The sequence below is a fragment of the Prunus dulcis genome, chromosome 6 (genome assembly GCF_902201215.1).
Source record: "Prunus dulcis chromosome 6, ALMONDv2, whole genome shotgun sequence".
NCBI lineage: Eukaryota > Viridiplantae > Streptophyta > Magnoliopsida > Rosales > Rosaceae > Prunus > Prunus dulcis.
Window position 1 is genome coordinate 24,115,547 of NC_047655.1, and position 27,714 is coordinate 24,143,260.

Here is a 27,714-nt window from a genome sequence, read left to right on the forward strand (position 1 = left end):
TGTTCTGGTTGGCAAAGAGATTGCAAAATCACCGTCATGCAATTTTGTTACAACAAGTAAGAAATAATCTTAGCCTCTCACATTCTTTCAAAGTTAGTAAAATACGAAACGGGAAAAATACGAATAAAATATGCAGTGTTTTATTTGACAAAATTTTTGCAAGTTACAACTGAAAGTTCAGCCACTATATAATATTTTAATATATATTATTTTTATTCAATAATATGTGAAAATTATGCGTATAATACATGAATGTTGCCTGTATTATTGACAATTTTGTAAAAAAACACATGTATTAAACATGAAAAATATATACGTATTGTACGTTTGTTTTTTAAAAAACGTGTATGTTACCGAGTCTTTAAGATGTGTATGGAAAACGGAAGTATTATTAAAAAATATGTATGTACGTGTATAATATAAGTATTAAACAAGAAAAATGAAAAAATTCTTTATGCGGGTAATAATTCTGGAAAACTAAAAAAGCAAAAGGGAATAATGGAGACTCTGATCTAATAGTAATGGATAACACTCAAAACTATTCTTATCCATAAACGAAAATATGAGAATTTTAAAATAAATAAAAATAAAAATAAACACGAAGGACCCCAGTATAGTTAAATAGTATATTAGGCCATTACTTGAGTCTCTATTGGCCCCTTTTAAAAGAAATAGTATAGCCGAGCGGCTATACTCGGTTTTGTACCTTTTTTTTAAAATAAAAGAAATAGTATGGCCAAGCGGCTATACTCCATTTTTTCTAATCTTTTTCAAAGAAATAGTATAGCCGTTTGGCTATAGTCGGTTTTTTCCAATTTTTTTTAGAAGAAATAGTATTACCACATGGCTATACTATGTTTTTTTAAAAAAAAAATTTAAATAAACAGTATAGCCGTGCTACTATTCTCGGTTTCTTCCCTAATTTTCAAAAATAAATAGTACAGCCGAGCGCCTAGACTTTTTTTTTTTAGTTTTAAAAAAATCGTATAGCCGTTCAGCTATACTCGGTTTCTATTTTTTTTAAAAGAAATAGTATAGCCGCGCGGCTATACTCGGTTTATTCCAAATTTTTAAAAGATATAGTCTAGCCGTGCGGCTATACAAGGGTTTTTAAACATTGTTTTTTTTTAAGAAATACTATAGCCAAAAGGCTATACGGGGTTTTCCCAAGTTTTTGAAAAGACATAGTATAGCCGAACGGCGATTCTGGGTTTTTTAATTTTTTCAAAAAGAAATGGTATAGCCGCCCGGCTATACTCGGGTTTTTTATTCTTTTATTTTTTAAAGAAATAGTATAGCCGCACGGCTAGACTCGGTTTGTTCAATTTTTTAAAATAAATAGTATACCTGGTCCCCCCCCTCCCTTTTGGAGTATAGCCGCGCGGCTATACCCAAAGTTGCATAGCCGATCGGCTAGCGCGCAGGCGGCCGATTTCTTTTGGATCATTTTTCGGTTGAAGAGCGCCAATAACATTTTTCATTGCTCTGTCTACTTCTTCACCGTCGCTCTGAGAGATTGATAATGGCGGACGATATTGGTTCATTTGAGTTAAACACCGGAGCGAGGATCCCTTCGTTAGGGTTAGGGACCTGGCAATCAAGCCCTGGCCTCGTCGGCGACGCCGTCGCCACCGCTGTCAAGGTCTTCATCGTTGATCACTCCCAGCTTTGAAATTTTTGTAATCTTTACCGTTGATTTGGTAGACTTAGCATCTAACATTCAGCTGAAAAATGGGGTTCTACTAATTGTAGGCAGGATATCGCCATATTGATTGTGCTCAACGCTATGGCAATGAGAAGGAGGTAATTGCAGTTGCCTTTTGCTAAATTATTAAATAAATTTGAAGTTTTAATATCATTTCCCTTCATTAAAGTTGAAGTTTTAATTTTGCTTTTACCCTTTTATTTTACAATACTTGTTTGAAAAAAAATAATAAAAATTTGTGTTTGGCTCATTTGTTTTAAGATGCTGAGTAGTTACTACGATTTAAATGTGACAAAGATTTGGTTTTTATTTCTTGTAGATTGGTTTGGTTCTGAAGAAGCTGTTTGAAGATGGTGTGGTGAATCGCGAGGATTTGTGGATCACATCCAAACTCTGGTTTGTTTCAATTTCAATGCCAATTTCATTGAGGCAGTACAATGAGTTATAATTGATCATGCCGAAGTGATGGTGCCGTGAGCCTTGTTCTGTTATGCTTTGGCCTTAAATATCTTAGAGTCTTTTACATTTTGTACTTTCTAAAAGCAAGCTGGTTCGCAGGTGTACCGATCATGCGCCAGAAGATGTGTTAGAGGCATTGGACAGGACTCTGCGAGACTTGCAGCTTGATTATGTTGACTTGTATCTTGTAAGTATTACCTGTTCAAAGCTCATTCTCCAGTTATGCTTGTTAGAATTTGGTGCACGAGAGTATGAAATACCAGACCTTTCAAAGGGGATCATTATAAATATAGTGATTGCCTAGTTGAAGGTGAAATCTGCACTTTTTTTTAGAAGTTCACTAAAATAGAGTCCTTTAGAAGACTGGAATTACATTCTTTTTGCCATCTTTGTGCTTGTTGATAGGAATTACTTCCAAAATTCCCGATCCCTTTCAGTCTGGCCATGTTGCCTACATCTAGCTATTAAGGTCTGAATTGTGGATAATTAGCATTATCGTCTTGAATTTGTTAATACCATTATGTTGGGGTAATTACTCGGCTACAAGTAATGACCAATTGAAATATTGAAGATGCATTGGCCAGTTCGGTTGAAGAAGGGGTCAGTAAGTTTTGCTCCTGAAAACCTTGTTGAACCAGATATCCCTTGCACTTGGAGAGCCATGGAAACTCTCTATGATTCGGGTAAGGCTCGAGCTATTGGTGTGAGCAATTTTTCAACAAAGAAGCTCTCTGACTTGCTGGATGTGGCACGTGTTCCTCCTGCTGTTGTCCAAGTGGAGTGTCATCCTTCATGGCAGCAAGCCAAGCTGCATTCTTTCTGCAAATCCAAGGGAATTCACGTTTCGGTGAGTATGCACATATTGAATTACATTTCCTATGTCGATTTTCTTATTTGGTTGAAATAGTTACCTGTGTATAACTGGGCAAGAAGTTTCTTTCCTTAGCAGCTGAGATATCTAGAAATTAAATAATTGCTATGTATTTTTCTTTTAGGGCTATTCACCACTGGGTTCTCCTGGCACAACATGGATCAAAGGTGATGTCCTTCAGAATCCGATTCTTCACATGGTCGCAGAGAAACTAAGGAAAACCCCTGCACAAGTTGCTCTTCGATGGGGACTGCAAATGGGTCATAGCGCTCTTCCTAAGAGTACTAATGAAGCAAGGATCAAGGAGAACTCTGACGTCTTTGGCTGGTCTATCCCGGAGGACTTGTTAGCTAAGCTTTCGGAAATTGAGCAGGCAAGTGGTTACTGATGTTCCTTTATTCCCCTTGCCAAGATCTTATTATTGTCAGCTGTCAAAATCTTGAAACACATTCCACCATTATTACATGTGAATGCTGCTAAAACTTTCTAGAATCACTTAGAGGTGTTCTTCCTTGGGATGAATCTTCAAGCTGGGGTTCTCTTTGGGGGGGTTGGTTTGGGATTAGGTCCAGGGATTTTGTTACAAGAACTTGTCTTTTTTGTGTTTACTCCTAACCTACTGCGTTGGTTTTCAACTGTGCAGGCAAGACTGGTCAGAGGGACGAACTTTGTTCATGATACTTTTGGTCCCTACAGGAGTGTTGAGGAGTTGTGGGATGGTGAAATTTAGAGTCAGATGAGTGCTTCTATGGAAGAATTTTGGAGCTTTTTTTTTTCTTCTTTCTATTTTTTAAAATAGTGAGATTGGATATTTATGGTTTGCATGATCATCATGACCCAGAAAGCGATGTTTGATAATGCTCAGCGTTTGATTGGCTTGATGCTAACTTGAGGCTTAAATTGGTATTGTCAACCCATGTTGTCTTGGCTGACTGTACTAACCCACATATGCATTGGTTCACCTCATTTATAAGAAATAAAATCAGACAGATCAGCCCATTATCTACATTTTCCCAATTTCCAAACTCTTTTTTGTTTTCTGTGAGCCTCTAGTTTCTTCTTCTAAATTCGAGCTAGTTTGGCATTGTTGTGCTGTGAAAATAATAGCTCATTATCTACATTTTCTCAATTTCCTTAAACCTTAACCCTTTTTTGTTTTATGCGAGCCTCTAGTTTCTTCTTCTAAATTTCTTCGAGCCAGTTTGGCATTGTTGTGCTGTGAAAATAATCGCTGTCAGAGAAAGCAGTTTGGCGTTTGATAAACTTTTTGTTAAACTTGAGAGAAATCAGCTATGAGAGAAAACAATTTGGCATTTGATAAACTTTTGTTAAAAGTGTTGTTAGTACTAATTCCCACATAATCAAAAAATGATTGCCGCATAATCATTAAACCCAGTGCCTCTTTAAAATTAATTCATGCATAATCAGAAAATGAAGCATCTCATTAGTTATTTTCCCTTATGGCTTTCTCTTACAGTAATTTTTAACAATAAGTGATTTTTTCATAGTTTACCAAACAGGCTGGACTTCCCAAATTTTGAAAAAAAAATCAATTATCACCCTAAATAAGCAATGTCAAACTGTCACGGAGTCCCTTTTGATAGATTTGTACAAATTAATATTTTTATTTAAAGCAGTTATTTTATGGAGAATATTTTTAACCTCATTTGGGCTCTTTGTACAACCTTGAGCCTACTCCACCCATTTCCAACTCGAGCCGTGGTTGCTACGCCATAGCCCAACAATACAGTGCAATTTCCCTCCCAGGCAAAGCACAAAACCCTGTTTCAGTTGCAAAACCCTAAACCCTTCCTCAGCCATAGCCAGACCTCAAATGGCTCTGTTCTCGATGCTTCGCAGGCATACCTACTCCGCACTGGCTCTCGCCTCACGCGCTGTCGGATCAGCAAGGACCTTTCACGGCACAATCTCCACCGTCCCTACTTTCAGCGGTGATCACAGCCCGAGAAGCTCTTTTCCAACTCGGCGATTCTCTACGGCCACCGCCACCGCCACCGCCACCGCCACCGCCACGGAACTGATCGGCAATGAAAGCCTGATCGGAGGCCTGGAGTCTGCGATCAAGTGTGCCCAAGAGCGTAAAATCAAAATTCCCGTCAGTATCTAATTCTAGTTTCCATTTCTTTTTCTCCCAGAATTCTTTGCTTAATACTTAATGCTGTTCTTTACTGTAAATTTGCCTGCTTTTTTCATTTTTAATCGGTTGTTCAATGAAACAAGCTTGACCCATTTAGTAATTCAGTATTTGGTAATTTGGGTTTTGTTTGATTTCACACTTTAGGAGGTCCCAGATGAGTTTCCTTTTGAAATAATAGACATTCCTGGAGAAAAAACCATTCTACTGAAAAGACAATTCCAAGTCGAAACCATCCAAGTGGGTGTTGATGCTCCTCATGTTTTTCCTGCGGACGAAGACAGCGACGAGTACGAGAATGACGACCCTGGCATTCCAATGGTTGTGAGTATTTCCAAAGAAAATGGGATGCAATTGGAGTTTGGTGTCACTGGTTTTGAAGAAGAGGTTTCGATTGATAGCTTATCGATCGTCCATCCCGATCATTCTCCAGAACAGTTTCCGCATGATGGGCCTGAATTTCAGTAAGCTTGTCTTAATGAACCATACTTTTGTTTTCATCTCTTATATATTGGTTCTGTTTGTTTTCTGATGTGATTTGGTTTTCAACAGTGAGTTGGATGAGGGCTTGCAGAATGCTTTTTACAAGTATCTCGAGGCTCGAGGGATCCAGTGCAGTATGACTATCTTCTTGACTGATTACATGAGGAAGAAAGACAACAAAGAGTACCTGCTTTGGTTGAAGAACCTCAAGGGTTATATTGAGCAGTGAGCAAAACACAGCTGTTTTTCAATGGTGGGGGAAGGGTAGTGAGGTTGTGCCTCCTTTTGACCATTCGTTGTCTGGAGCTGTATTAGTTTGAGAACAACATATTATTTATACTAGCAGTAAAATAACCAGTTTAGGTATAGTAAATTGGAACCATGAAGCATTGTAAGACAATGCTTAATTATTTTGAGATCCCTGTTAGGGCCTATATAGTTTAGAACTAGTTCAAATATTGTCTACTTCTAATGATTAATTAGTGTGGATGGTGTTTTCCCCCTTTTTAAGAATATTAACGCTACAGTTCCATTTCTTGGTATGATATGATTTGGAATCTTCCTGAATTCATCGATCGAATTGATCGAACGCTACAATTCTATTTCTATTCCTGATGCCTGATGGAATTGAATCCCATTTCTTTGTTGGTCTTCCCATGAAGATATTTGGAGGTGGTGCTATTTGGCAGGTTGAATTTGTACTTGTATGCAAGCCTCACTTGAACTTGAAATATAAGAAAAATGAGAAGAAGAAAAAAAAGAACCTCAATTGAAATAGTTCAAATAATCTGGCAGTCATGGGCATGGCCTAACATATAGAATGTGAACCTCCTCCTTGACATGCTGTGCACAGCAGGTTGCATGAATTCTTAACACTAAATCATCTGAGCGTTGGTCCTCCTGAGGGTACCAAATACCAATGCACCACATCCACATGCCGCTTTGTAGTTTGCAGACAATGCACCATGCATTTTTCTTCTTGTAATTTGATCTTTTTTATTTATTTATTAATTATTTTATAATAATAATATTGTGGTTTGGGAGTAGTGGAAGATCCAACTTTTCTGCCGTGAAAGTCTGGCTTAACACATATAGCTCATGAATCAAATTCCGAGAAAATTTTGGACATAAAAAAACTGGTAAGCTAATGAATTAATAATACATTGCTGAACTGCATCCAACAAACTTTTTCCATCTCTGACGTTTTTCCCCAACATTTCATCCAAATAGGTAATATCTTCTTCAGTTCATCAACCATCTAGAATTTGAAATTCATATTCAGTCAATTCACTGAATGTAAATGTACAGGTTACTATGGTATACTGCTTTTTTTTTCTTCTTCTAATGAAACAAGCTAATCTGCTGCTTCATCTTGTTTCGGTTGGCGCGATCAGTTCGTAGAATATGCATAACGAAGAAAAAACTGGAACCTTACATTTTGATCTAAACACGGGAGCTAAGATTCCATCTGTTGGCCTTGGAACATGGAAGGCTGAACCGGGTGTGGTCGGCCAAGCTGTCATCGCTGCTGTCAAGGTTCATTCTCTCAATGTCTAGTTTTGGTTCTTTTAACGCCTCCTGTTTTGGGAAAGAAAACAAATTATGCTCAAAATATTGTTCATGTTTCTGCAGAATGGCTACAGGCATATTGACTGTGCATCAATCTACGGTAACGAAAAAGAGGTAATATATTATCATTTTGTGTGTGTGTGCGTGTGTGTATATATATTTTTAATTCCTCTTTATTATGCTCATGATGCAGGTAGGGGTGGCATTGAAGGAATTATTTTCCACGGGGGTGGTGCAGCGTAGTGAACTCTTTATCACATCAAAGCTGTGGTATCTGTTCATTCTCTTTTCTTATTTTTTCAAATTGAGTCTCATGTTGCTGAACAACTAAGAAACTGATAGAATTTGATCTGAGCTTAGAGACAAGGTTTGGCTGAGCAGTGTGTCCTTGGAAGCTTATGTTGCTTCTTTCTTCCGACTATTTGTGGCATTCTACAGGTGCAGCGACCATGCCCCTGCAGATGTCTCCAAGGCACTGAGCAAGACCCTAGAAGACCTGCAGCTTGACTACATTGATCTATATCTTGTATGCATCTAGTTCTTTTATAAGCAAAGCTTGAGGTTTTGTTAGACTAAGATTTTTTCTGCCTGCATCCGGAACTGTAATATAATGAAGAAATTGGAATGGTTTTGGGAAACGACCTTGTACAGATACACTGGCCGCTTCGTACAAAACCGGGCTCAGAGGGTTTGGCTCCGGAAAACATGGCTCCATTGTGCCTTTCAGAGACATGGAATGCAATGGAGGGCCTGTATGCATCTGGTCAGGCACGTGCGATTGGGGTGAGCAACTTCTCATCTAAGAAGCTGCAAGACCTCCTTTCTTATGCAAAAGTTCCACCTGCAGTAAACCAAGTGGAGTGCCACCCTGTGTGGCAACAACCTGCTCTTCACAATTTGTGCAAATCCGCTGGTGTTCATCTATCGGTAACCTCAAACTTCAACAAGTTTAATCTTCAGGGCACTAAGGCTATATAGCTTGAGCTTGTTTATATCATTTAATAGCAAACTCTTTCCTTTCAGGCATATTCTCCTCTGGGTTCTCCAGGCTCTTGGGTGAAGGGGGAGGTCCTGAAGGAACCAATATTGAATGAAATCGCTGAAAAACTTAAGAAGTCGCCTGCGCAAGTATGTCTTCGTTGGGGTATTCAGAGTGGACACAGTGTCCTTCCAAAGAGCGTAAACGAAAATAGGATCAAGGAAAATCTAAGTTTATTTGACTGGTCCATTCCCCCAGAGCTCTTCTCAAAAATTTCAGGCATCCACCAGGTATGTTATAATACATGCTTTAAAAAACATATTTACAATCACACATATTATCACATAAAAATTGTTTACTGACATTTACTTGCTTCTCTGTTATGCAGCAAAGGCTCCTCCGGGGTGATTTTGCAATCCACGAGACGGCTAGTCCTTATAAAAGCCTTCAAGAACTGTGGGATGGTGAAATATGAGACGGTGATCAAGCCCTCTTTTATTCAATTTGATACAGAGAAGTTTGTCGATTTTCATGCGTTCTCTGCCACATTTTAGAGGGAAGAAATTGTATTCTTGTGTTTTTGGCTTTCTTAAACCAGTATCAATGAACCTTGTAAGATTACTGTCTGCTTTTATAATTCAAATCATTCACATCATATTCCCACACTCTCCTATACTATGGTGAAACCTTTGGCTGATAACTAGTTTTTCCACATTTAGTCCGATGCAATTACATGCACCTCAATTATTTCAGAAACATTGAGCAACCTGAGCTCCAATTATTCTACTTGAACTGTCTCATTCAGTCATTTGTCCAATGTATGAATTTTTATGAAACATATCATCTCGACTGGGACTTGAAATGACAGATTGAGAAAAGCTTAAAATGTTATTTGTTATGGTAGCCAAAAACACTAAATGTGCAAGTTGTTAGTTAATGGCTCCTCCTACATGTGGAGAGGCAAAAAATTGCTGACAGAGAGCTTTAAACAAGCTAACAAAACCCACAATTTTATTTTATTTAGTTAGTAATTTAGTTCAGAATGCCCTGAAGTTAAACCCTTTCTTAGTCTTGGATCAGACAAACACGAAAGAAAGAGAGAGATAACTAGTGGGAGGTCGAGAGAAACAGTCACATTAATTCTATACATCTCTTAATTTGAATTTTTTTTAAAACCCTTGATTTCTTAAAACATAAATGTCTTTTCTCTTTTCTATTCTTTTCTTTCTTCTTGTTCTTTATGCATGAATTTGATCAATACACTCAGCATTTAGAAAGTTCAAAATTTCTCATTATGCTCTTGCGTGTACTACTGATCAAAGAACCACTATCCGAGGTGGTTGGCCAAGCAAGCACAGTACAGAATACAGACGCCGGTGTTGTACTTTGCCCTTTCATTTCGTGCCTGCTTGCTGAATGTATGTCCTGGCATGCCGAGAAGGTGACAATTGACAATCAAGGTGATTAAAGGCAGAAAACACAAAAGGATTTTAGAAAGCTCATTCATAATTAAGGTGATGATTACATGAAGCCCCTTTAAATAATCCAGGTGATCAAAATCTGGCAAGGGGATAAAGGTTCATTTGTATGACAACACATACATAGAATATTCTGTGGAGCAGTCGAACTCCTACACTATAATTGAAAATGAAATAGAAACTATAGCTAACACATGACAGAGGTTAACATTTGTAAGTTGTGTGCTACAAAGCTTTTCCCCTCAATAATTGCGAGTTTAGGTACTTGTAAGCAGGTCCTTGTGGGTGTACTTGACCCCTCTATCGCTGTCTACAACCTGCCCATTCCCTCTCAGAATCCTGCATTTTGTTGCACAAAGGAAGCATGATCATGCACCAAAAAATTGAAGTGAAAAAACTCTAATATCAGCAACACCAGTCAGTTAACTAGCAATAAACAAGCTTCAAGAGAACAGTAATGCAGAATTGCGGTACCATCTTGTTGTTAACAATCCTTCAACTCCTACAGGACCTCGAGCATGAATCCTGCTCGTACTTATCCCAACCTGTCAAACCAACAAACCCGTGAGAAATGAGGGGGAAAATAAAATGTTGGAAGCCAGAACTACTCAGAGTCGACTTACCTCTGCACCAAGTCCAAAGCGTGCACCATCACAAAATCGTGTACTTGCATTATGAAAGATTGCAGCGCTGTCGAGGTAAATAGGATAGACATCAAGATGTGCAACATTCAGAAATTATCAGTAAACTCATTAACTTACGTGCCTTGATTATTAGAAAAATATCTTTTTTGGGGATGATTGATATGTTTTTGAATAATCAAAAGGGCAATTCGTTCTGAATTTATATTCTACTTCAGTGGAAGGCAGAGTAGATGTTAGTTAATACTAATAGTTATGTGACGTTTAAGCCAATTTGTTTTCCATCTCTGGAACATTAATTGCATCAGCCAAACCCAAACCCATATTTAAAGCCAAAATTGCTATGACATTGCTCTCAAAAAGGTGGATGCAATGATATTTCTTTCCCGAGAGAAAATATGGCTTGGGCAGCAAATGATACTTCTTGTAATGTTAGCACTTTGCATGCATGAAACATGCTTACCTGTCCACTTGACTTAGGAAAGTTTCAGCAACTTCATGATCTTCTGTAACAATGCAATCAGTATGAGCACTGCAAAAGGGATTTGGGGAGGAGAGGAGAGGCAAGAAAGTTAGAGAAATCGCCAGAAAATAATCAGCACAGAAACTATAAGGGAAAAAAGAAAAGATAAAATATAGGAAACACATATACCTTCCATGTTCATGGATGTGGTTAATCGCGGCAGTCACATCATCAACAATTTCAACTGCGCAAGCCAATGAACTGTATTCATGATGGAATGAGCTTGTCTCTGGAATATTTAACACAGTTGATGCCTTTGGTCCACCATATAACGTAACACCTGCAACCAAGGTGGCATCATGTATCCTGGTTTCTTGTACTAATTACATACCAAAAGAGAATCAAGTTGTGTGAACTAAACTTCGAACACTGACGGATTACTATATGACTCATTTTATATATTTCGCAACACCTTGTTGAGAGATAAGGCATTAACACAGGGTCGTACCTAAATCTTGGAGTCCTGAAATTATCTGCTTAAACCCACCATCATCAGTCACCAAGTCCTTGTGTACAAGAAGTGTTTCCTGAGAAAAAGGGTGTTATGTCAAGACAGGTCAGATTTATGAAATATAATCCCGTGGTAGTTAAATAGATATGAATGGTCAGTCATAATAGCAGAAGGTGAAATTACCATCGCATTACAGGCAGCTGGATAATCCGTTTTTGCGTCCAAAACAATGCGCTTTGCCATGTCCTCATTAGCTGACTTGTCAATATAAACATGACAAATTCCATCTGTGCATCAAAATCAGCAAATTTACTAGAAACTCTAGTTTGCAGTGATAGAATATACATTTCCCACATTAATGCTCTTACCGGCATGACCAAGAACTGGTATCTTAGTGGACTCCTTAATTTGAGAAACGAGCTTATTGCTGCCTCTAGGAATGACAAGATCTATCACATCATCCAGCTGCAACAGAACAACTTCGTTAATATTCATCATATCAAAAAACCATAAACAGTTTTAAATTTCTGTGCGCACCTTGAGCAGATCGGGAATCTCGTCTCTTGTATTCACAAGTCCAATAAGTTTGCCACCAACATTTTCTGGGATTGCTGAGGTGATGACCTGCAAAAAGAAGAAAATAGTTAAGCTCACAGAACAATAACGCAAATTAGAAACACATAAAAATAGGGAAAGCAACACTCCGGATATATATATATATATATATAAATATATTTTTTTTTGGCATAATAATAGAAGGCCAGAATCTAGAGTCTCAAACCTTGTGCAAGATTGCATTCGACCGCTTGGCCTCTTTCCCTCCTTTAAGCAGAAGACCATTCCGACTTTGAATTGCTAATGAAGCTATCTATTGAATCATTTGAAAAATACTGGTCAACTGAGAAATTACCATGGGAGCACCCAAAAAAATCTAAACATAAATTTGAAGGGCCATAGATTGCAAGACAAGTGAAGCTAAAAAGGAAACATGCATATACAAAGTGTTTTCTTTAATGGAAAAGGAAGTCAATACTCAAAACAAGACCGCAAATTCTAATTCGGTGTTTACTTAATGGATCAGGAAAATATGTAAAATCATTTTGCTAATCATTAATGATAAGAATGTTTAAAGATGCAGGAGTATATAATACAATGGATATTTATGTATACCTGAACGAGGGCATCAGGTCGAGACTCAAAAACAACTAAAAGAACACCCAAAGGACAAGACACTTTCTCTAAGACAAGTCCTTCTGCAAGCTGCATGGAAGAGCAGTTATGAAAAGTGTCAGGAATGAATCCCAAGGCAAAAATCGGATATTAGCAGCACTGCAAGATACTTCAAATGGGTGAAGGAAAAAAAGTTTCGTGCCCTTCTTTCACACATTAAAATTCTCAACGGGTATCATAATGTGTTCATTAATACTGAATCAGAAGAACTAGAAAGGTGTCCTGACCTCTGTTTTCTGTAGAACACGGCCAATGGGCTCTTCCATGTCTGCAAGCTTACGTATAGACGTTGCAAGAGCAGCAATCTGTATGTAGACACACATTAAATAAAAAATAAGGAGGTGTTCATCCAAGACCAAGTGATACAGGCTTTAATTTCAACTACGCAAGTAGCAAAGTGCATGCCTTCCCAGGCTTTAGGGCCAAACGAGATATTAAGGCCTTTTCATATCCATTCTCCTGTGCAACAGCAATATCAGCTTCATTCTCAGCTATAATCTGACCTTCATTTGCCACCAAGGCATCAGCTACGTCAAGCAAAATTTTCCTCCTATCTTTAGATCCTAGAGCCTGCAATGAAAATAATTCCACACAGCATCATAAATCTCTCTACTTACCACTTGCTCTATATCCAATAAATTAAACAAACCAGAGAACATAGAAGCTCTGGAGGAATATTTTAATCTCTAGCATAAATTATACCAATAGTAGCAACCTAAAGCTTCACAACTGATAAAAGAAAAGTAAAATATGAAGTTCATTACTCGAAGCTGTCTAGAAGATTCCCGTGCTGAAACAGCCAAATCACGTGCACCTTCTTCTTTAACAAGAGTCCACAAATGTGCATCTTGATGAAAGACAGTACCTATCCGGTCTCCACGAAGCACTTTTTTTATGTTGTCTGTGGCATAGCCACTATAATAAAATAGGAAACCAGTTTAGTAAGCAAGAAACTATTTTTAGTAAACTAACAAACTTTCTATAATATAATATAAGAAAGAAAAACCCTGTAACAGTTGATATATGCTCTTTATAATGCTATATAATTCTTAGGTCAATGTGTTTATGTACATATGTATGAGAAATGGACAAGAGATCAGAAATTCCAATGAATTACGCAGAAAATTGCAAGTTGCACAACAAAGAAATATCCTCTTAAATCCAAACTCTTTGTTGTATATCAAAATAAGCACATGATGACAGACTTTACCTAGTGATAACAACAGGGATTCCACCATAAGCTGCACAAACAGCAGCATTGACTTTAGCTGTCATACCCCCTCTGCCCACCCTTGACTTGTCTCCAAATGTTATTTCTCCATGATGTATTTCTTTGACGTATGTATGGATTAACTTTGATTTTGGGTCAGTAGGGGGACCATCATAGAGTCCCTCTACATCGCTTAGTAAAACAAGAAGGTCAGCTTTTAGTTCAAGAGCCAATAGACCCGCCAAACTGTCATTGTCCCAAAATATACCAGAAGAATCCTGCAAACAGAACTTCCAATCAGAAGCAACGGATATATATTGAACACAGGAAAATTAAGTGCCCGTCTGGTAACATTTTCTATTTTTTATTTTCAGTTTTTTGTTTGAATTTAAAGAGAGACGGAAAATGTATATCACAGAACTGGGAGGGAGATGAGAGATGAAAGAGGTGAGGAAGAAATGAAGAAGAGTGTATAAAACTCTATGTTCAGAAAGAAAAGGAAAAAAGAACTATTGAAATTATTTTATCTACTTGTAGTGTTTATTTTATGCACCATTCTACATATACACCATCTCCTATTTCCCTCACATATATATCCTCCCTCTTTTCACTATCCTCTCATTTTGTCTTCTCTATCTTTAATTAAAAACAGAAAACCAAAAACCAAAAACAAAAATCTTACCAAACGGGCCCTAAGCAGTTGATGAGATTTGTTTAGTGCTACCCCAAACAAAACGCATATCAACACAAATTTCAAATGAAAAAGTATAGGAACAAGCAGAGTTGCATACCTCATAAGGAGCTTTCCTAGTACTAACAGCATCATTTTCATTGAATATAGGAACAACCCTCAGCTTCAACAATGACTTCACAGTTTCAGAAAGTTGCTTTCTGAAAGCTTCATCCCGAAAAACACTATCCGTCACCAGAAGTTGAGAAGAAGTCACATCAAGCTGCATGTTAAAGATTGCCAAATTAACATTTGCCGACGATAAAACGTAACTGATAGAGTACTTGCAAAAGCAATAGATTATAGACATACTAAAAACTGTTTAATTGATGGAGTCATCTAAATAAGACTGCAAGAAGATTATTGTCTTGCCTGGCTGAACATGGTATCATAAAGAGCCATGAGACTGCTCTGTCCGACAGCTGCACAAGCCTTTCCATCGAAGTCATTTTGTGGATTTTGGAGATCAGCGAAGCTGCGAAACAAGTATAAACTTCTTTCAGGAACTTTTGTTTGGTCACTTTGATGCCGAAATAAGCACACACAACATATAATTATTTTATGTCATTGTAGAAGAAAACAATATAAACCTGCTGTTTGCCAATCTCCTGTATCTTAGCCTTTGACGGCCAAGACCAACAGCTCCTGAAGTCACCAGAATAACCTCATACCCCTGAGCGTTTATATCTTTGAGCTGCATGTATTTCATTCAAAATATTAGAACGACCAATTAAATCATAGCAAAACTTGCCATATTAAAACTTAACAAAAGGGAAAATTATCCTCCTAGTTTTAGAATCAATTATATACCTGCTCACAAAGAGCTCCTAGTCTGCCCAAAGCTAATCTTCCATCACCACGAGTGACCACAGCTGTTCCCACCTTCAACATTCGGTACAAACAAGTCAGCAAAATGGAAATATGACAAAAGCATCTTGAATAACCAATTTCATAAAAATGGAAAAGGATGATGTTATGCAACCCAAGTTTTGTTTCTCAACTTCGAACCCAGAAAACAGAGAGAGAGAAGAAAAAAAGACTTCTAATAAAAAGCTTAACATACATGCTCATGTTGGGTTTTAAGGGTTGCTCTGTTTTCAATAGAGTGGTGTCCACTGAAGCTAATAAACTTCTAATAAAAAATATTAAATGCAGTACACGAAGGAAGAGCGGCAGCATTATTGGCTGGTATCCCCGTTGTAACTAAGTTTTTTTCCTAAATCAACAGCACCCCACAATGGTGCCGAAAAAACAAACTTTATCCCATAAAATCTGGGAAAAAATCACCAAATCTGGAATTATACATTATTAGGCACTTTCCAAAATAATGTCATATCTGACCACAGTTTGGTACAGTACACAAAAAGTTGATTCTTTGAATACCACTTCTACGAAAACCCATGATCCAAAGAGGAAAAAATAATATCCAACATCTATAAAATATGAATAAAAAAGTTGTGAGTAATTAACCAAAAGAAAAGGTTCAGAATTTCCACCCGCAGTCAACAAATGCAATAATAAATACACAAAACTGGGCTCAAACACAGGTTTTCATATTTTAAATACTCTCTCTACAAACACATTGAAAAAATATAAGACCAAAAATGATAAATGTGCCTGTGTAACTCAGAAGCAATATTGAAGGATGTGCAGAGAATGTATTATGTAAGTTATGTTGTTTTGAAGGATGTACCTTCACGACGATACGCTTGACACGATTGACAAAAGCTCTGGTAGGATCCACAGAGTCCATGTTGCCAAAGAAGACGACTTCGGATCTCAGGAAAACACAGAAAACCAAGTCTTTTTTTTTTTCTTTTTTTTTTGTTTTTGGTTTCTTGGGTTTTTCTTGTTGGCCAATAGAGAACCAGACGCTATATATCTATCGCTCAGAGAATCACAGAGGCAGAGAAAAAGGCTCAGAGCCCAGAGGCCAATGAAAGAATCAAAACTCGACTGAAACTATCCCATATATAAATTATAAACTCTGGCAGGAGAAAAAAGAAAAGAAAAAACAACACAATTTAAATATGAAAATAAAAGGGAATTATAAATCTTTGGGAGACGAAGAAGGAAAAAACAAAGAAAGAGAGAGAGAGTAAAAGTGAAAAAATATAAAATATCGACTGGAGAGTGAAGTCCCGTACCGAAAAACGAGGCCGCTGCGCCACGTAGCGTGGGTTGCCTGGGGACGAACTTCTTTTACGCTGTGGGTTGAGTGGTTGTGGTACGTATCTGAGAGTCACGTGAAGGGTGAAGAAAGAAAGAAAGGAAACCAAAGAACGACTGGACGTCGTTTACGTGAAAGAAGTAAATAACATCATCGGCTCTGTTTTGCTACTAATATTGTATGGTGTATATACAATTCACATTTAATTCTTCTTTTTTTTGGTTTTTTTCTATACACCAATAATAATTTAATATAAATAAGTTCATTTGATGATGACAAAAAACAATACAATTAGATAGTTTAGTTAATGCACAATCTATTAAGACCAATGATTTCTTCACTCCAATTTTATCTAACTACACTCCTTTTTTAATTATAAAATAAAATATAAATGAATAAAATTAGAGTGGAAAAATCACCGCTCTATTAACTAGCGTAGTTAATGATGTTGTACTTACGTTTGTGAGTTAGATATTTCGATTGAGTACGTCACGTGATGTTTCTAATCTAGATGAAGGTGTTACGATCGTATTGCTTGATTTGTACTGAGTGGGTAATGCCACATGGACCTGTTAGGTTACATCGAAAAGTTACTCCTCCTAGTGGGCCTCTTCATGAGTTAAGGCTACATAAATCTTATGGGGTGGGCCTCTTCGTGAATTAAGGTTGTATAAATCATATGTTTTAAATAATATCATCTGGATCATACTTTAGTTCATTCTCATTGTTGATGCAAAATGATTATTTTTTGTAAATAAATATAAAGTCTTAAACAGAAAAACAAATAAATATGGTAATAAGAGACGGGAAACAATTTTCGTGTATCTAGTTTTTTTATGGATAAAGTGTTTATATGGAATATTGATAATATATTACTGATATTTGTATTGGGATCTGATTTTTCTATTTCTCTTTTATCTATCTATACTCTCTTTTTTGGAAATTATATGTTCTCACTCATCTTTTGTCCATTTACACTCTCTTATATGTTATAGTAAAAAAATATTAAAAAACAAAAAGAAGGTTGACAAAAAGGAAGTGGAAAAATCTGCACCTTTTATATTTATATGAAAATAAATATAAGATAAACATTTGTTGCCAAACATTATTCATACCATTTTAATTCATTTCCTTTTTGGTTTTTGCATACATTTTAAATCCATTTCCCTTTTGGTTTTCTTACCATTTTAAATCCATTTCAAGTACATTGTACCTATATAATTATTTGAACCAATTAAGTCTTATTGCAATAAATCTAAATTGATCTTTACTATTCTTTCACATACATCTTGATTGTTGATTCGAACTTAAGACTACTTCGTTGTTATCTTAATTCAAAATCGCTTGACTAATTTCATGAGAAACTTCATAAGTTTTGAATATTTTTATTATGCTTAATATAAAACTTCTAAGTGATGAGTGACGATGGTGAGGTATGAAGACTACATTGGTTTTTTTTTTTTTGGTTGTTGTTCCGATACACTGTCATTCTAAGATGCCCTAAACTATAAAAACTGTTTGAAATAAAACCAACCGCTAAGTGATGAACAGTCATGTTTTTTGTGTTGGTGACCTTAAAAGTTTATCATTTTATGATCTTATTTAAGCAAGTTTTAACATAAATATTAAATCTAAACTCTAAATTCGAAACGTCTTATCCTAAGCTTGAAGATGATGTCTTTTTTTTAACAGGAGAATAAAATCAATCTGGATAAGAATATCCGAAGGCAAGGAAAGCAAAGTTGGATTGCCTTGGGGGCCTTTGGTATTTTTTGTTTTTGTTTTAATTTTTTTGGTTTAATATCATGGAACCCACTTCAATGCATGGATTTTGGATTATTAGATTACAAGAATTTAATCATTAATTCTTATTTTGTCATCAAATGTAGAGTGTTCAAGTAGCAAACAAGACGTGGAACCCCCGACTCAACAGTAAGGCCAAGCCCTCCATCATCCGACATCGATGCGTCCTCTCAAGCTTGAAACCTCAACCACCCATTTCTGAAGAAAAATTTGTCCGTCGCAGGAATAGTATTGTTTTGTTATTTTTAATTAATTATATGTTGTCATATATAATAAGAACTCTACATGATAGAGTGTTATTGGAGAATTTTTATTTTGTCACAAAAAATAATTGGAGAATTTGTGCGAAGAAAAGTTTGATTTGGACTTTGACTGCAAAAAAATAAAAAAACTAAACAACATACATTATTGAATTTGTTAAAATTAAAGTGGCAAGGACCAGAGTAAAAAAATGAGTTAAATTATATAAACTAAAAATGTAATTTGATACATTTTATTTTGTTATAATTTTTTGTCCCCGTATCATTTGAAAATGAATCATAAAACAATCATTGTAGTTCAGTCGTTTTCCCCAAACAAAAACGACAATTATTAATATTGACGTAATATGATTGATCTGTCTCATTTTGTACGGATTATCCTACACAAGTGACAAACGTTCCTCATTTAATTTTATTTATAATAAATTTCAATCTAAATTAATCTAAGTTCAAATAGGATCTAAGTTCATAGAAATTATTATAAATTAATATAATGTAGAGAAAGTATGACTCATTGCAAAGTAGGATCTTTGGATGTTTGGTTGTTTTTCCGTAATAGTTCAATGAATCGATGTGCTTGGCCAAATAAGTCAAATATTTAACATTTTTTATTTTGTAGGATAAAGCATTAGGAGTTAGGACTTGGAAAACGACATTGACTATAACCAAAGTGATCCAACTCATACTCCTAATTACTAAACGACAAATACGTCGAAATCTTTGCATGTTCCATTGCACATCACGTGCAGCCCAGAGAAAAACGCATGTCGTTTCTTCCTTTCCGGGGTCCAAACACTTGCCCAAAAGCTCACGGGCCTTATTTGGGCCACCGGACAAAACACCCCCAAAGGCCCACGGTCCAAACTGCACGCGTTTCTTCATCTTTTACTTTCGTTCCCAATCTACCCCCAAAAACTAATTTTCGTCATTTTGGAGCGTCGAGTTGGTCGTTGAGTCCTTCAGGCCTCTACCACCTCAACCAACAAACTAAATCCAATCCATGGCGACGTGCCGTATAAAATTCACTCTCCGGTGCCCTTCTTCCGATACGCAGCGTTTCACTTGTCGACTCTCAAACCCTAGCTCCCCTGTCCTACTTAATCTCACCCCCGCCTCCTCTTCCAACCCCAAAAAGGTAACGTCATTTCGCTGCGAATAGAAGTTTAATAATAAATCCCCCAACTTTTTTGTTTTCTCGGTATTTAAAGCATTGAAACCAGGCGTTTTGGTGCCTTGCAGGTCTCGTGTTCCAGTGCGCGGCGGCGTAGCTTTGGTACTGTGAGGGCTCACATGGCCACTGAGGAGAAACCGGTTTCCGAGGACAGAATGCTTGTGAGCTCACTGTTTACTCTTTACCCTTATGCTCTGTTTGGTTACTGATTATTAAATTCCGTGGATATTTTTGGACTTTGGGCTGAATTTTAAGAGCTCAGAGTAGATAATGCTGTCAGAATTAGTTTTTTATTTTTATTTTGAAATGATGTGCTGAATTGATAGGGCTGATTGGATTTTTCCAGGTATTCGTGCCGCCGCACCCGTTGATCAAGCATTGGGTTTCAGTTTTGAGAAATGAGCAAACCCCTTGTCCCATTTTTCGTAAGTAACAATTAGGACATTGCCTTTTTCGGTTCTATGTAATATGTAAGGTTGATTGATAATTGGTTAGATTGGTGAAAAATCTACTCTTTTTATTAAACAATGGTTCTGTTTTACTTTTTGAACTTGTAAATAGTTAAATCTTTATTGCTTTGCTGCACCGGAATTCATATGTTGTAGGAAATGCCATGGCTGAGTTGGGGAGGCTTCTTATATATGAAGCTTCAAGAGATTGGCTGGTTAGTTGTCGTATTTTACACTCTTTATTATGAGGATTGCATTCTATTTCAGTTATATAAGGCAGTTTTGCTTCTTTTCTTTTTTTCCTATGTCAGCCTACGGTCACAGGAGAAATCCAATCACCGCTTGGTGTCGCATCAGTTGAATTCGTAGATCCAAGGGAACCTATTTCGGTTAGTTCTCAGTATTGAATTCTTCTTTTAAGAAAATGTTATCCCTTACATAGATAACTAGTGATATTCTATATACGTGTATGATTCAGTAGAGTTTTGCAGGCGAGTATAAATTGATGTCTTAGTCTTTTAGTTTTGCAGGTTGTTCCAATTTTAAGAGCTGGTCTAGCTTTGGTGGAACATGCGTCGTCAATCTTGCCAGCAACAAGAACGTACCATCTTGGTAAGAAAGGTTCTTGCATAGATCACACATGCAGTTGAAATAGAAAAGAAAGAGATTTGGTGTGTCTATAGAAACCTTGTTACTAAGTTGATATCCATGAATGACTACAAGAAATTCTGGTCATGAAGTCGAAGTGAATATTTTTTGAATTTCATGAGACGTATCTCCATTTCTTAAATTAACAACTTTTGTCAAATTGATTTTGGATTAGGTCCCTTCGTGTTCTCTTTGTAATTGAACATTTTATTAGCTCATCTCTTTATATTTGTTCTACAAATGTAGGAATAGGCAGAAATGAGGAGACACTTCAACCAACAGTATATCTGAACAAGTTAGTATTCCTTGTCTAACTGACAAAATCATTCTTAAAGGCTTGTTTAACACTTTGAACAATTTCTTATCACTTCTATTTAAGTGTCCATGAAACTCTGTTTTTACCTTCTTCTTGTTGTGTTCTTAGAGTTAGTTCCCAGATCTCTGTATAATTAGTGGCCATTTACTAAGTAGCTAAATAATAGCATCTCAAACTCTTTGATGGAATATGAACGGTTGAGATGCATAAAACTCCTTTGGAAATTTCAATTGTACATATCTAATCTAAGGGCTGAAATGTTATTACTGAAGCTCTTATAAAAAAAAAAATGTGTTCTTACTTGGTTACTTATCTTGCAAATCTTGTGATATACTTTTAGGTTACCTGACAAATTTCCTGAAGGGTCACGAGTATTTTTGGTTGATCCTATGCTAGCAACAGGTATGAATAAAAAATTTGGTATCTGATTTTATTTAAATTTAAGATTAGTGAACTTCTTCATCCATATGTTGTGTTTTTTGATTGCATGATGAGTACAAACTTGCAGTTTGCAGTAACCAGTAAATATTATCTAGGCACAAGCAAGTCCTAGTTCTATTTGTTTTTCTCATTTTCTTTCTTTATATTCAATTTTAGGTGGCACTATAGTGGCAGCTATGAACCTATTAAAGGACCACGGGGTTGACAACAAGCAAATTAAAGTGGTAAGTATTTCGGAGGTCTCCTTTGAAACTTTGTGCCTAAATATAGGTGTCTTAATTTGTGATCACTTTTGCTAAACTAGTGTAATGATCTTTTAGCAAACTAGTGTATACTATTGAAGTTTTATGTAGAAGCAGTTGATGAAATGTTATGAAGTTAGTTCACGTCCAGTGAGATAAGATGGTGCTGAAGGTGGTTGATTAGAGAGAGTCATATCATTTCATTTTGTTGGTCCATACCTAACCAAGATAATCTACCTACCATATCACAGATATCTGCTGTTGCTGCCCCTCCAGCCCTGCAAAAGCTGAGCGAGAAGTTTCCAGGGTAATGATATTATCAATCAATTATTACGGTTTGGAATGAAGCACAGCATTAACTCTGTTTTTGTAATTTCTCAGGCTTCATGTGTACACTGGCATCATTGATCCTATTGTAAATGAAAAAGGGTAAGTACCTCCCATTGATAAGATGTGGCTACTGCTCAATAGCTAATGCTATGAATGCTGCAAACCAGTTTAATACTTATCGTTTCATGCTTACACTGATTTCAGGTTCATAATCCCTGGACTGGGTGATGCTGGAGACCGCAGCTTCGGTACATGAAGTCATTACTCAAGTACGCTGGCATCTGATTTTTAGTTCTTACTCCTGCAATTTTGGAATATTAAGCCTATTAATAGGAAAGATTTCTGAGAATCATTGTTTTATTAGAGGAAGGTAAACTTGATTCATTTTGCAAAATATGGTATTGAAGAAATAGGAACCAAAATGGGTCCCCCATGGATTTTGTATCAACCGTTCCAATTTTTCTTGAGCATAATTAAATCTGGCTTTGGAGATTCCATGAGAGTGTGATAGGAATTGATTTCTATTAGCCAAATGACTTCCAAATTCAATTATAGCCAAGCTGATTGATGACAATTGTTGAATCAATATAAAAGATAAAATAAAATAAAAAAAGTAGGGCGCTCCCGGAGAGTTTTAGCTTTTAACCAAGCCCACAACCGGAAGTAAAAAGAAGAGAAATACAATAAACAAGCAGAGACAGATCAACTTATGCTACCTAGCTAAGTTGTTTACATTGTTGCATAAGATCATAGACTTGCTTTCAGTGCGCTGTCATATTCCTCCTCCGCCATTACCACCTCCTTCACCTCCTCCGCTGACTAGCAAGTCACAAATTCCACAGAGCAAACGGCAGGCGCAAGATGCAGGGCGGCAACAAGCCAAACTAAGCCTGTGATTTTCCACGTTTCCATATCTTTCTACTTTATATCTACTATCCATCTACTGGAACTGGATGTGCCCAAATAAGCTCCCAGAACTTCCCTTTTATGGTCAGGACTTATTAAAACCATTAATGAAAATAATATTTCTGATTGTGGCCGTACGCGTGGCCATTTTGTCTTTATAACTCTCCATGATGCATGCATGCCTGGTTAGTGAATATTAATATTCATGTTGATTTTCACGCCACACAGCTTTATGACCCCGTGGATTCATTCCTTATTCATATATCAAGTTGCAGGGAAGAAGATCTATTGTGAAATTCATTCAACTTAAAGGAAAGTGTAAGAGAGATACTAAAAAAAGAGAGTGCGAGGAATGAGTTTAGAGCAAACCTATTGCTAGCAGGGGGAGAGTGAGGCTATTGGATCAAACAAATTTGTCAACTACTTCCAAATATTGATCCAAACAGGCTAAAATCACCAAGTGCTCCAATGCCGATAGCAGATGAAGTTCCAAGTCCCGTAATTCCACTGTCTGACAAAGCAAGTTGTTCAGGTGCTAATAAGCTTCAATCCCCAATTGTATCGCATCAAGATGATAACGTTGATCCAATTGAACCCCAGGAAGATGTGAAGGTAATACTGGAACTGATCACGATTTATGAATGTGTTATACAAGCTATCTTATATATCTAAACTCTATTGCTTAAAACAGAAACGCGGCAAGTCCCTTGTTGAGGGAATCCAAACAGATTACTCAGACAGAAATGCCGCATTCTTCTTAAAGTCCTATGTCGACCTATGAAGATTACACGTGAAACCTTCATCTTGCATGAAGATATTTTGCAGCGTGGTGCCATGCAAGAAATTGGAGCCACTGTTATAGCTACATATATTGAGGTAATAACAAACAAAATTATATAATTAGTTCATTTTACAATTCAGATTCTTTACACAGCAAACACTTATTGGAATTCGTTACTTAGGTACCCCTATATGAGTAGTTGAAAAATGGAAATATGGTAACGATGGTTGGACTAGTCGACCCTGCTCAAGTAAGCGCTAACTCGGGACCATACTCTCATAGAGCACACTACTTAGCAAATCAGTTTTAAAACGCAAATCCTAACCAAATTTTCTTGGTGCCTTACAATACCGGGTGAGTCCCACAATTCTTTGTAATTAGGCAGTCATTCGAAACATGATTAACTTCTCCAATGAGCAAACCCCTAACCTCATTTATGTTATTTTGTACAGAAATCATTGGGTCTTGATACTTGTGAAACCGAGAAAAGAGACCATATGTATTATATGGATTCACTATCACAACGTGTCAATGATAAAGATTGCAAAAATATAGTGAACACATAAGTTGGTTTACTACATTGTAATGCGTGTTTGTATACCAAAATATATTGCAATAACATCTTGTTATCTTGAAATAGTGCGATCAAAGTATTCACTGCTCAAAATAGCAAACAAGGGCGTAAAGTACCCAATTGGAAAGTTTTGGAGGTATAAATTTTTGAATTTTCTATGTTCTGCTCCTTGAATTTTCTCAAACATGGCATGCCTAGAATTTTCTGTCCAATGTTTTATATGATGCTCCATGTGTGTCCAATTTGTTGTCCAATTTTACAAAGTCTGAGGTTATACAGGGCACTCCAAGGCAACCAACAAATGTAGAGTGTGGTTATTATTATGTAATGCGTTTTATGAGAGACATAGCTACGAATCCAAGATTATAGTTTGCGCAAAAGGTAAAAGTCTAAAGATCAATTCACATGCATTTATATTATCCAGCTTGTTTGAATAATTAATATTTGGGTCTCTTTTGCAGTGGGATAAGAGGAATAAAAACTCATCATGTACCCAAGAACAAATTGATGAAGCTCGAAAGGAATGGGCAGAATATGTGAGCAATCATATATGTCGTATCGCCTATCTATCTAATTACAGTTTAAGGTTTTAGATTGTTATGTGGATAATAGTAGATTGGTATGAATGGATGTGAAATTTTGTATCTATATATATAAAGCAAAAGGCAGAGAATGGTGAAACATTCAAAATACCAGAAAATGCCCTTAATTAATTCAAACATTAAGAATTGAAATTATTAATTAAATGAGGATGATCTGGTAATTTCACTTTTTTTTATATTAAAAAAAATTAAAATTAAAAACAAAATAGATAATATGTCCTACTTTTATGGAACATAACTACTCATATTATTTTTTCTTAATTCTAAAAACAAAATATAAAATATAAAATATAAAAAAAAACCAATTGACACATGCGTGAGGGGCTAGTGTTGTGATAATGTACAGAATATGCATGTTGTGGTAATGCTCATAATGAATGTGAAATTTGTTATGAAATAGCAGATTGGTAATGTTCAGAATATGCAGGTTTTGGATATAGCAGGTTCTGTATAAAAAAAATTAGCGTTTAAGGTATAAAACACAACGGTATTTTTTACATAGAGAAAAAAAACCCGACAACTAAAATTATATCCAACATTGTTTCTTTTGAAAATCGCCGTACGCTGAACACCATATACAACTTTTAAGCACAATTAAAAACGACTTTTATATATTTATTAATAAATCCGCCATTTGATAATTAAAAAAACATGACGCATTCTTCATAAAACTGACATTTTAATTGTGATAAGATGACGGTTATTTTAAAAATCGACGTTTTACTTATAAACCAAGGTTTATTATAAACAATAATTAACTCGAATACCCTTTCATAAAAAAAGAAAAGAAAAGAAAAGAAAAGGAAAATACCCTTTCATAAACAATAATTAACTCGAATCTCCAAATAAATAAGTTTTAATTAAAAAAAATAGAATTAACTTGGGGAATTTTTTAACCAATCCTAGAGAAGGACCTAAAATGAAAAGAATAATATAGTGGAGAGATGCTAGAACAAATATCCAAGCCTTACAAACGAGCCAAAAGCTAAACAAGGACAAAACTATAGCACCATGTGTGGGGAGAGAAGTTATGGCTTTGCGCTTCAACATGCAGAAGCCCCACCATGTGCTCCTCCTCCACCACCGAAATCGGCTCCACCCGCAAACGCTGCTCCACCTCCGACGTCCCCACCTGCGCGGTGATGATGACGATGACCACCAGTTTCCATACCACCAAAGCCTACCCAAGTGCGGCTTCTACAAAACAAACCTAAAGCAACAAATACAGCGGCTACAACAAACCAAACTATCAGTATGATTTTCCAGACTTCCATCTTTCGCTACTAGGATTTCCAATGAAACAAGCGTCCCTTAGCTTCCCTTTTATAGTTGTGATTCATAATTAGGCGTCTGCTTAACTAATTAACATGTGCTTGGAAGCATGCATATATGACCAGTTCTAGCAAGTCAAGCATGCATATATGACCAGTTCTAGCTAGTCAAATGCAAAGGCAACTACGCAACGCAAAGCATGTTTATCTGATTTATTTTATTTTATTTTTGTAGGGAGTCTTTGACAAGTAATATTAATTTGTCATATTTACGGGAATATTATAAGTGTTAGTGTAGAAGATACCAGGTGGCATTCTGCTGCCAAATGGGATTACGTAACTATTATTCCTATTTGGGAAGCTTTGACTGCTACATATATTTCAATTAAAGATAAAAATAATCCAAACAGTCTATTTTTCATTCAAAAGATCATTTTTATAAAAAAAATTACTTAAATTCGATATCATTTAATCACTTAATTGAAATATTAAAATTTTATTACTTTCTTGAAGCACATTGTTCATTGATTTTGTAGGATACAATTGGAGGTCGAAACGATTTCCAATTTATCTAATTTTTTGCAATGATAATTTATTAATGTATACTTAAAAAATAGATGGTTTGAATCTTTAAAAAAATAAAATAAAATAGTAAGGAACCCTAAATAGTGTCACTCAAATAAAATTATTTGAAAAATCCCTTAATAAAAGTAGACTATATACATGCATATTGCATGTCTCTTCTTGTATATATCACCAAGGAGAGGTTAAAGTAACATTTTATTTATTTATTTAGAATGAAAACTCGCATGGTGTTGAAAATTTATAAAATTATAAAACAGTTCTTGTATATATATATATATATATATATATATATCTAGAGACTATAATTTCCAACGTGCAAGATGATCTCCGTATTTACTATACACCTAGTAAATATATTGTAGGATTCGAATCATGATTTTTGAATATGCATACATAGCTATAAAAAACTCAGGAACGTATTATAATATGAGTGGACTAGCGATAGTCAAAAGAAAAATTTACCCATATAACAGACAACGTGGAAAAAAAAATACAAAAATGGAAAAAATGAGAATCGAAACAAATCTTGGGAAGAAGAAGTGTAGCTGAAGAGATAAATATTTAGTGTCAATTAATCAACTTATTACAAGAGCATAAAGCCCCTTATATTATATGTACGTATAATATATATAAGTGACTATATATGTATACAAAGACCATCTCAGGCGTCTCCAGGGCCCT

General features: G+C 36.0%; 5 protein-coding genes and 1 long non-coding RNA gene across 9 annotated transcripts; 5 read left to right on the forward strand and 1 right to left on the reverse strand.

Annotated features, from left to right (window-relative positions):
* The first annotated feature begins 1,436 nt into the window (after positions 1-1,436).
* On the forward strand, positions 1,437-4,024 carry LOC117631179 (NADPH-dependent aldo-keto reductase, chloroplastic-like). Its single transcript, XM_034364184.1, has 7 exons — positions 1,437-1,642; positions 1,753-1,803; positions 2,025-2,101; positions 2,264-2,351; positions 2,736-3,011; positions 3,160-3,408; positions 3,679-4,024. The coding sequence occupies exons 1-7, from the start codon at positions 1,523-1,525 to the stop codon at positions 3,763-3,765; spliced, it is 948 nt and encodes a 315-aa protein (XP_034220075.1). The 5' UTR covers positions 1,437-1,522; the 3' UTR covers positions 3,766-4,024.
* Positions 4,025-4,727: 703 nt separating this feature from the next.
* LOC117631706 (uncharacterized protein At2g39795, mitochondrial-like) lies at positions 4,728-6,240 on the forward strand. The gene is made up of 3 exons (XM_034364987.1): positions 4,728-5,151; positions 5,338-5,654; positions 5,743-6,240. Exons 1-3 carry the CDS (start codon positions 4,870-4,872, stop codon positions 5,900-5,902), a joined length of 759 nt encoding a protein of 252 aa, XP_034220878.1. The 5' UTR covers positions 4,728-4,869; the 3' UTR covers positions 5,903-6,240.
* A 584-nt stretch (positions 6,241-6,824) lies between these two features.
* Positions 6,825-8,730, forward strand: LOC117631821 (NADPH-dependent aldo-keto reductase, chloroplastic-like). 2 transcript variants are annotated; one of them, XM_034365134.1, is made up of 8 exons: positions 6,825-6,903; positions 7,068-7,209; positions 7,306-7,356; positions 7,436-7,512; positions 7,681-7,768; positions 7,894-8,169; positions 8,266-8,511; positions 8,610-8,730. In XM_034365134.1, the coding sequence occupies exons 2-8, from the start codon at positions 7,078-7,080 to the stop codon at positions 8,694-8,696; spliced, it is 957 nt and encodes a 318-aa protein (XP_034221025.1). In that variant the 5' UTR covers positions 6,825-6,903; positions 7,068-7,077; the 3' UTR covers positions 8,697-8,730. The 2 variants fall into 2 exon arrangements, with proteins under 2 accessions (XP_034221025.1, XP_034221026.1); XM_034365135.1 differs by lacking the exon at positions 6,825-6,903 and adding an exon at positions 6,909-6,969.
* A 979-nt stretch (positions 8,731-9,709) lies between these two features.
* On the reverse strand, positions 9,710-16,536 carry LOC117631513 (delta-1-pyrroline-5-carboxylate synthase-like). 2 transcript variants are annotated; one of them, XM_034364721.1, is made up of 20 exons: positions 16,178-16,536; positions 15,295-15,366; positions 15,075-15,178; positions 14,857-14,959; positions 14,546-14,707; positions 13,755-14,032; positions 13,309-13,459; positions 12,950-13,114; positions 12,772-12,849; positions 12,485-12,574; positions 12,096-12,182; positions 11,852-11,938; positions 11,683-11,779; positions 11,498-11,601; positions 11,312-11,390; positions 10,993-11,143; positions 10,804-10,872; positions 10,323-10,389; positions 10,174-10,244; positions 9,710-10,038 (listed from the first exon to the last, which is right to left on the reverse strand). In XM_034364721.1, exons 1-20 carry the CDS (start codon positions 16,235-16,237, stop codon positions 9,957-9,959), a joined length of 2,157 nt encoding a protein of 718 aa, XP_034220612.1. In that variant the 5' UTR covers positions 16,238-16,536; the 3' UTR covers positions 9,710-9,956. The 2 variants fall into 2 exon arrangements, with proteins under 2 accessions (XP_034220612.1, XP_034220610.1); XM_034364719.1 differs by having other exon boundaries at positions 13,755-14,044.
* A 3,111-nt stretch (positions 16,537-19,647) lies between these two features.
* On the forward strand, positions 19,648-22,809 carry LOC117632555 (uracil phosphoribosyltransferase). 2 transcript variants are annotated; one of them, XM_034366069.1, is made up of 12 exons: positions 19,648-19,852; positions 19,957-20,049; positions 20,235-20,313; positions 20,494-20,552; positions 20,649-20,726; positions 20,868-20,949; positions 21,232-21,280; positions 21,642-21,703; positions 21,899-21,966; positions 22,236-22,291; positions 22,366-22,413; positions 22,519-22,809. In XM_034366069.1, exons 1-12 carry the CDS (start codon positions 19,718-19,720, stop codon positions 22,568-22,570), a joined length of 861 nt encoding a protein of 286 aa, XP_034221960.1. In that variant the 5' UTR covers positions 19,648-19,717; the 3' UTR covers positions 22,571-22,809. The 2 variants fall into 2 exon arrangements, with proteins under 2 accessions (XP_034221960.1, XP_034221961.1); XM_034366070.1 differs by lacking the exons at positions 21,232-21,280; positions 21,642-21,703.
* A 406-nt stretch (positions 22,810-23,215) lies between these two features.
* LOC117632556 lies at positions 23,216-25,221 on the forward strand. Its single transcript, XR_004586486.1, has 6 exons — positions 23,216-23,832; positions 23,912-24,096; positions 24,183-24,355; positions 24,454-24,711; positions 24,855-24,956; positions 25,037-25,221. It is a non-coding gene; the product is annotated as an uncharacterized LOC117632556 (long non-coding RNA).
* Positions 25,222-27,714: the final 2,493 nt, after the last annotated feature.

Bases quoted from the DNA above. Each gene is read 5' to 3' on its own strand.
- LOC117631179 (XM_034364184.1), top strand. From the start codon at position 1,523: ATGGCGGACGATATTGGTTCATTTGAGTTAAACACCGGAGCGAGGATC. The intron at 1,643-1,752 runs GTCTTCATCGTT...TACTAATTGTAG, and splicing joins CCGTCGCCACCGCTGTCAAG to GCAGGATATCGCCATATTGA. The intron at 3,012-3,159 runs GTGAGTATGCAC...TTTTTCTTTTAG, and splicing joins CCAAGGGAATTCACGTTTCG to GGCTATTCACCACTGGGTTC.
- LOC117631706 (XM_034364987.1), top strand. From the start codon at position 4,870: ATGGCTCTGTTCTCGATGCTTCGCAGGCATACCTACTCCGCACTGGCT. The intron at 5,152-5,337 runs GTCAGTATCTAA...TTCACACTTTAG, and splicing joins AGCGTAAAATCAAAATTCCC to GAGGTCCCAGATGAGTTTCC. The intron at 5,655-5,742 runs GTAAGCTTGTCT...GGTTTTCAACAG, and splicing joins CATGATGGGCCTGAATTTCA to TGAGTTGGATGAGGGCTTGC.
- LOC117631821 (XM_034365134.1), top strand. From the start codon at position 7,078: ATGCATAACGAAGAAAAAACTGGAACCTTACATTTTGATCTAAACACG. The intron at 7,357-7,435 runs GTAATATATTAT...CTCATGATGCAG, and splicing joins TCTACGGTAACGAAAAAGAG to GTAGGGGTGGCATTGAAGGA. The intron at 7,769-7,893 runs GTATGCATCTAG...GACCTTGTACAG, and splicing joins ACTACATTGATCTATATCTT to ATACACTGGCCGCTTCGTAC.
- LOC117631513 (XM_034364719.1), bottom strand. From the start codon at position 16,237: ATGGACTCTGTGGATCCTACCAGAGCTTTTGTCAATCGTGTCAAGCGT. The intron at 15,179-15,294 runs GTATATAATTGA...AAATACATGCAG, and splicing joins TAGGAGCTCTTTGTGAGCAG to CTCAAAGATATAAACGCTCA. The intron at 11,602-11,682 runs GTAAGAGCATTA...TTTGATGCACAG, and splicing joins ACCAGTTCTTGGTCATGCCG to ATGGAATTTGTCATGTTTAT.
- LOC117632555 (XM_034366069.1), top strand. From the start codon at position 19,718: ATGGCGACGTGCCGTATAAAATTCACTCTCCGGTGCCCTTCTTCCGAT. The intron at 19,853-19,956 runs GTAACGTCATTT...GGTGCCTTGCAG, and splicing joins CCTCTTCCAACCCCAAAAAG to GTCTCGTGTTCCAGTGCGCG. The intron at 20,050-20,234 runs GTGAGCTCACTG...GGATTTTTCCAG, and splicing joins TTTCCGAGGACAGAATGCTT to GTATTCGTGCCGCCGCACCC.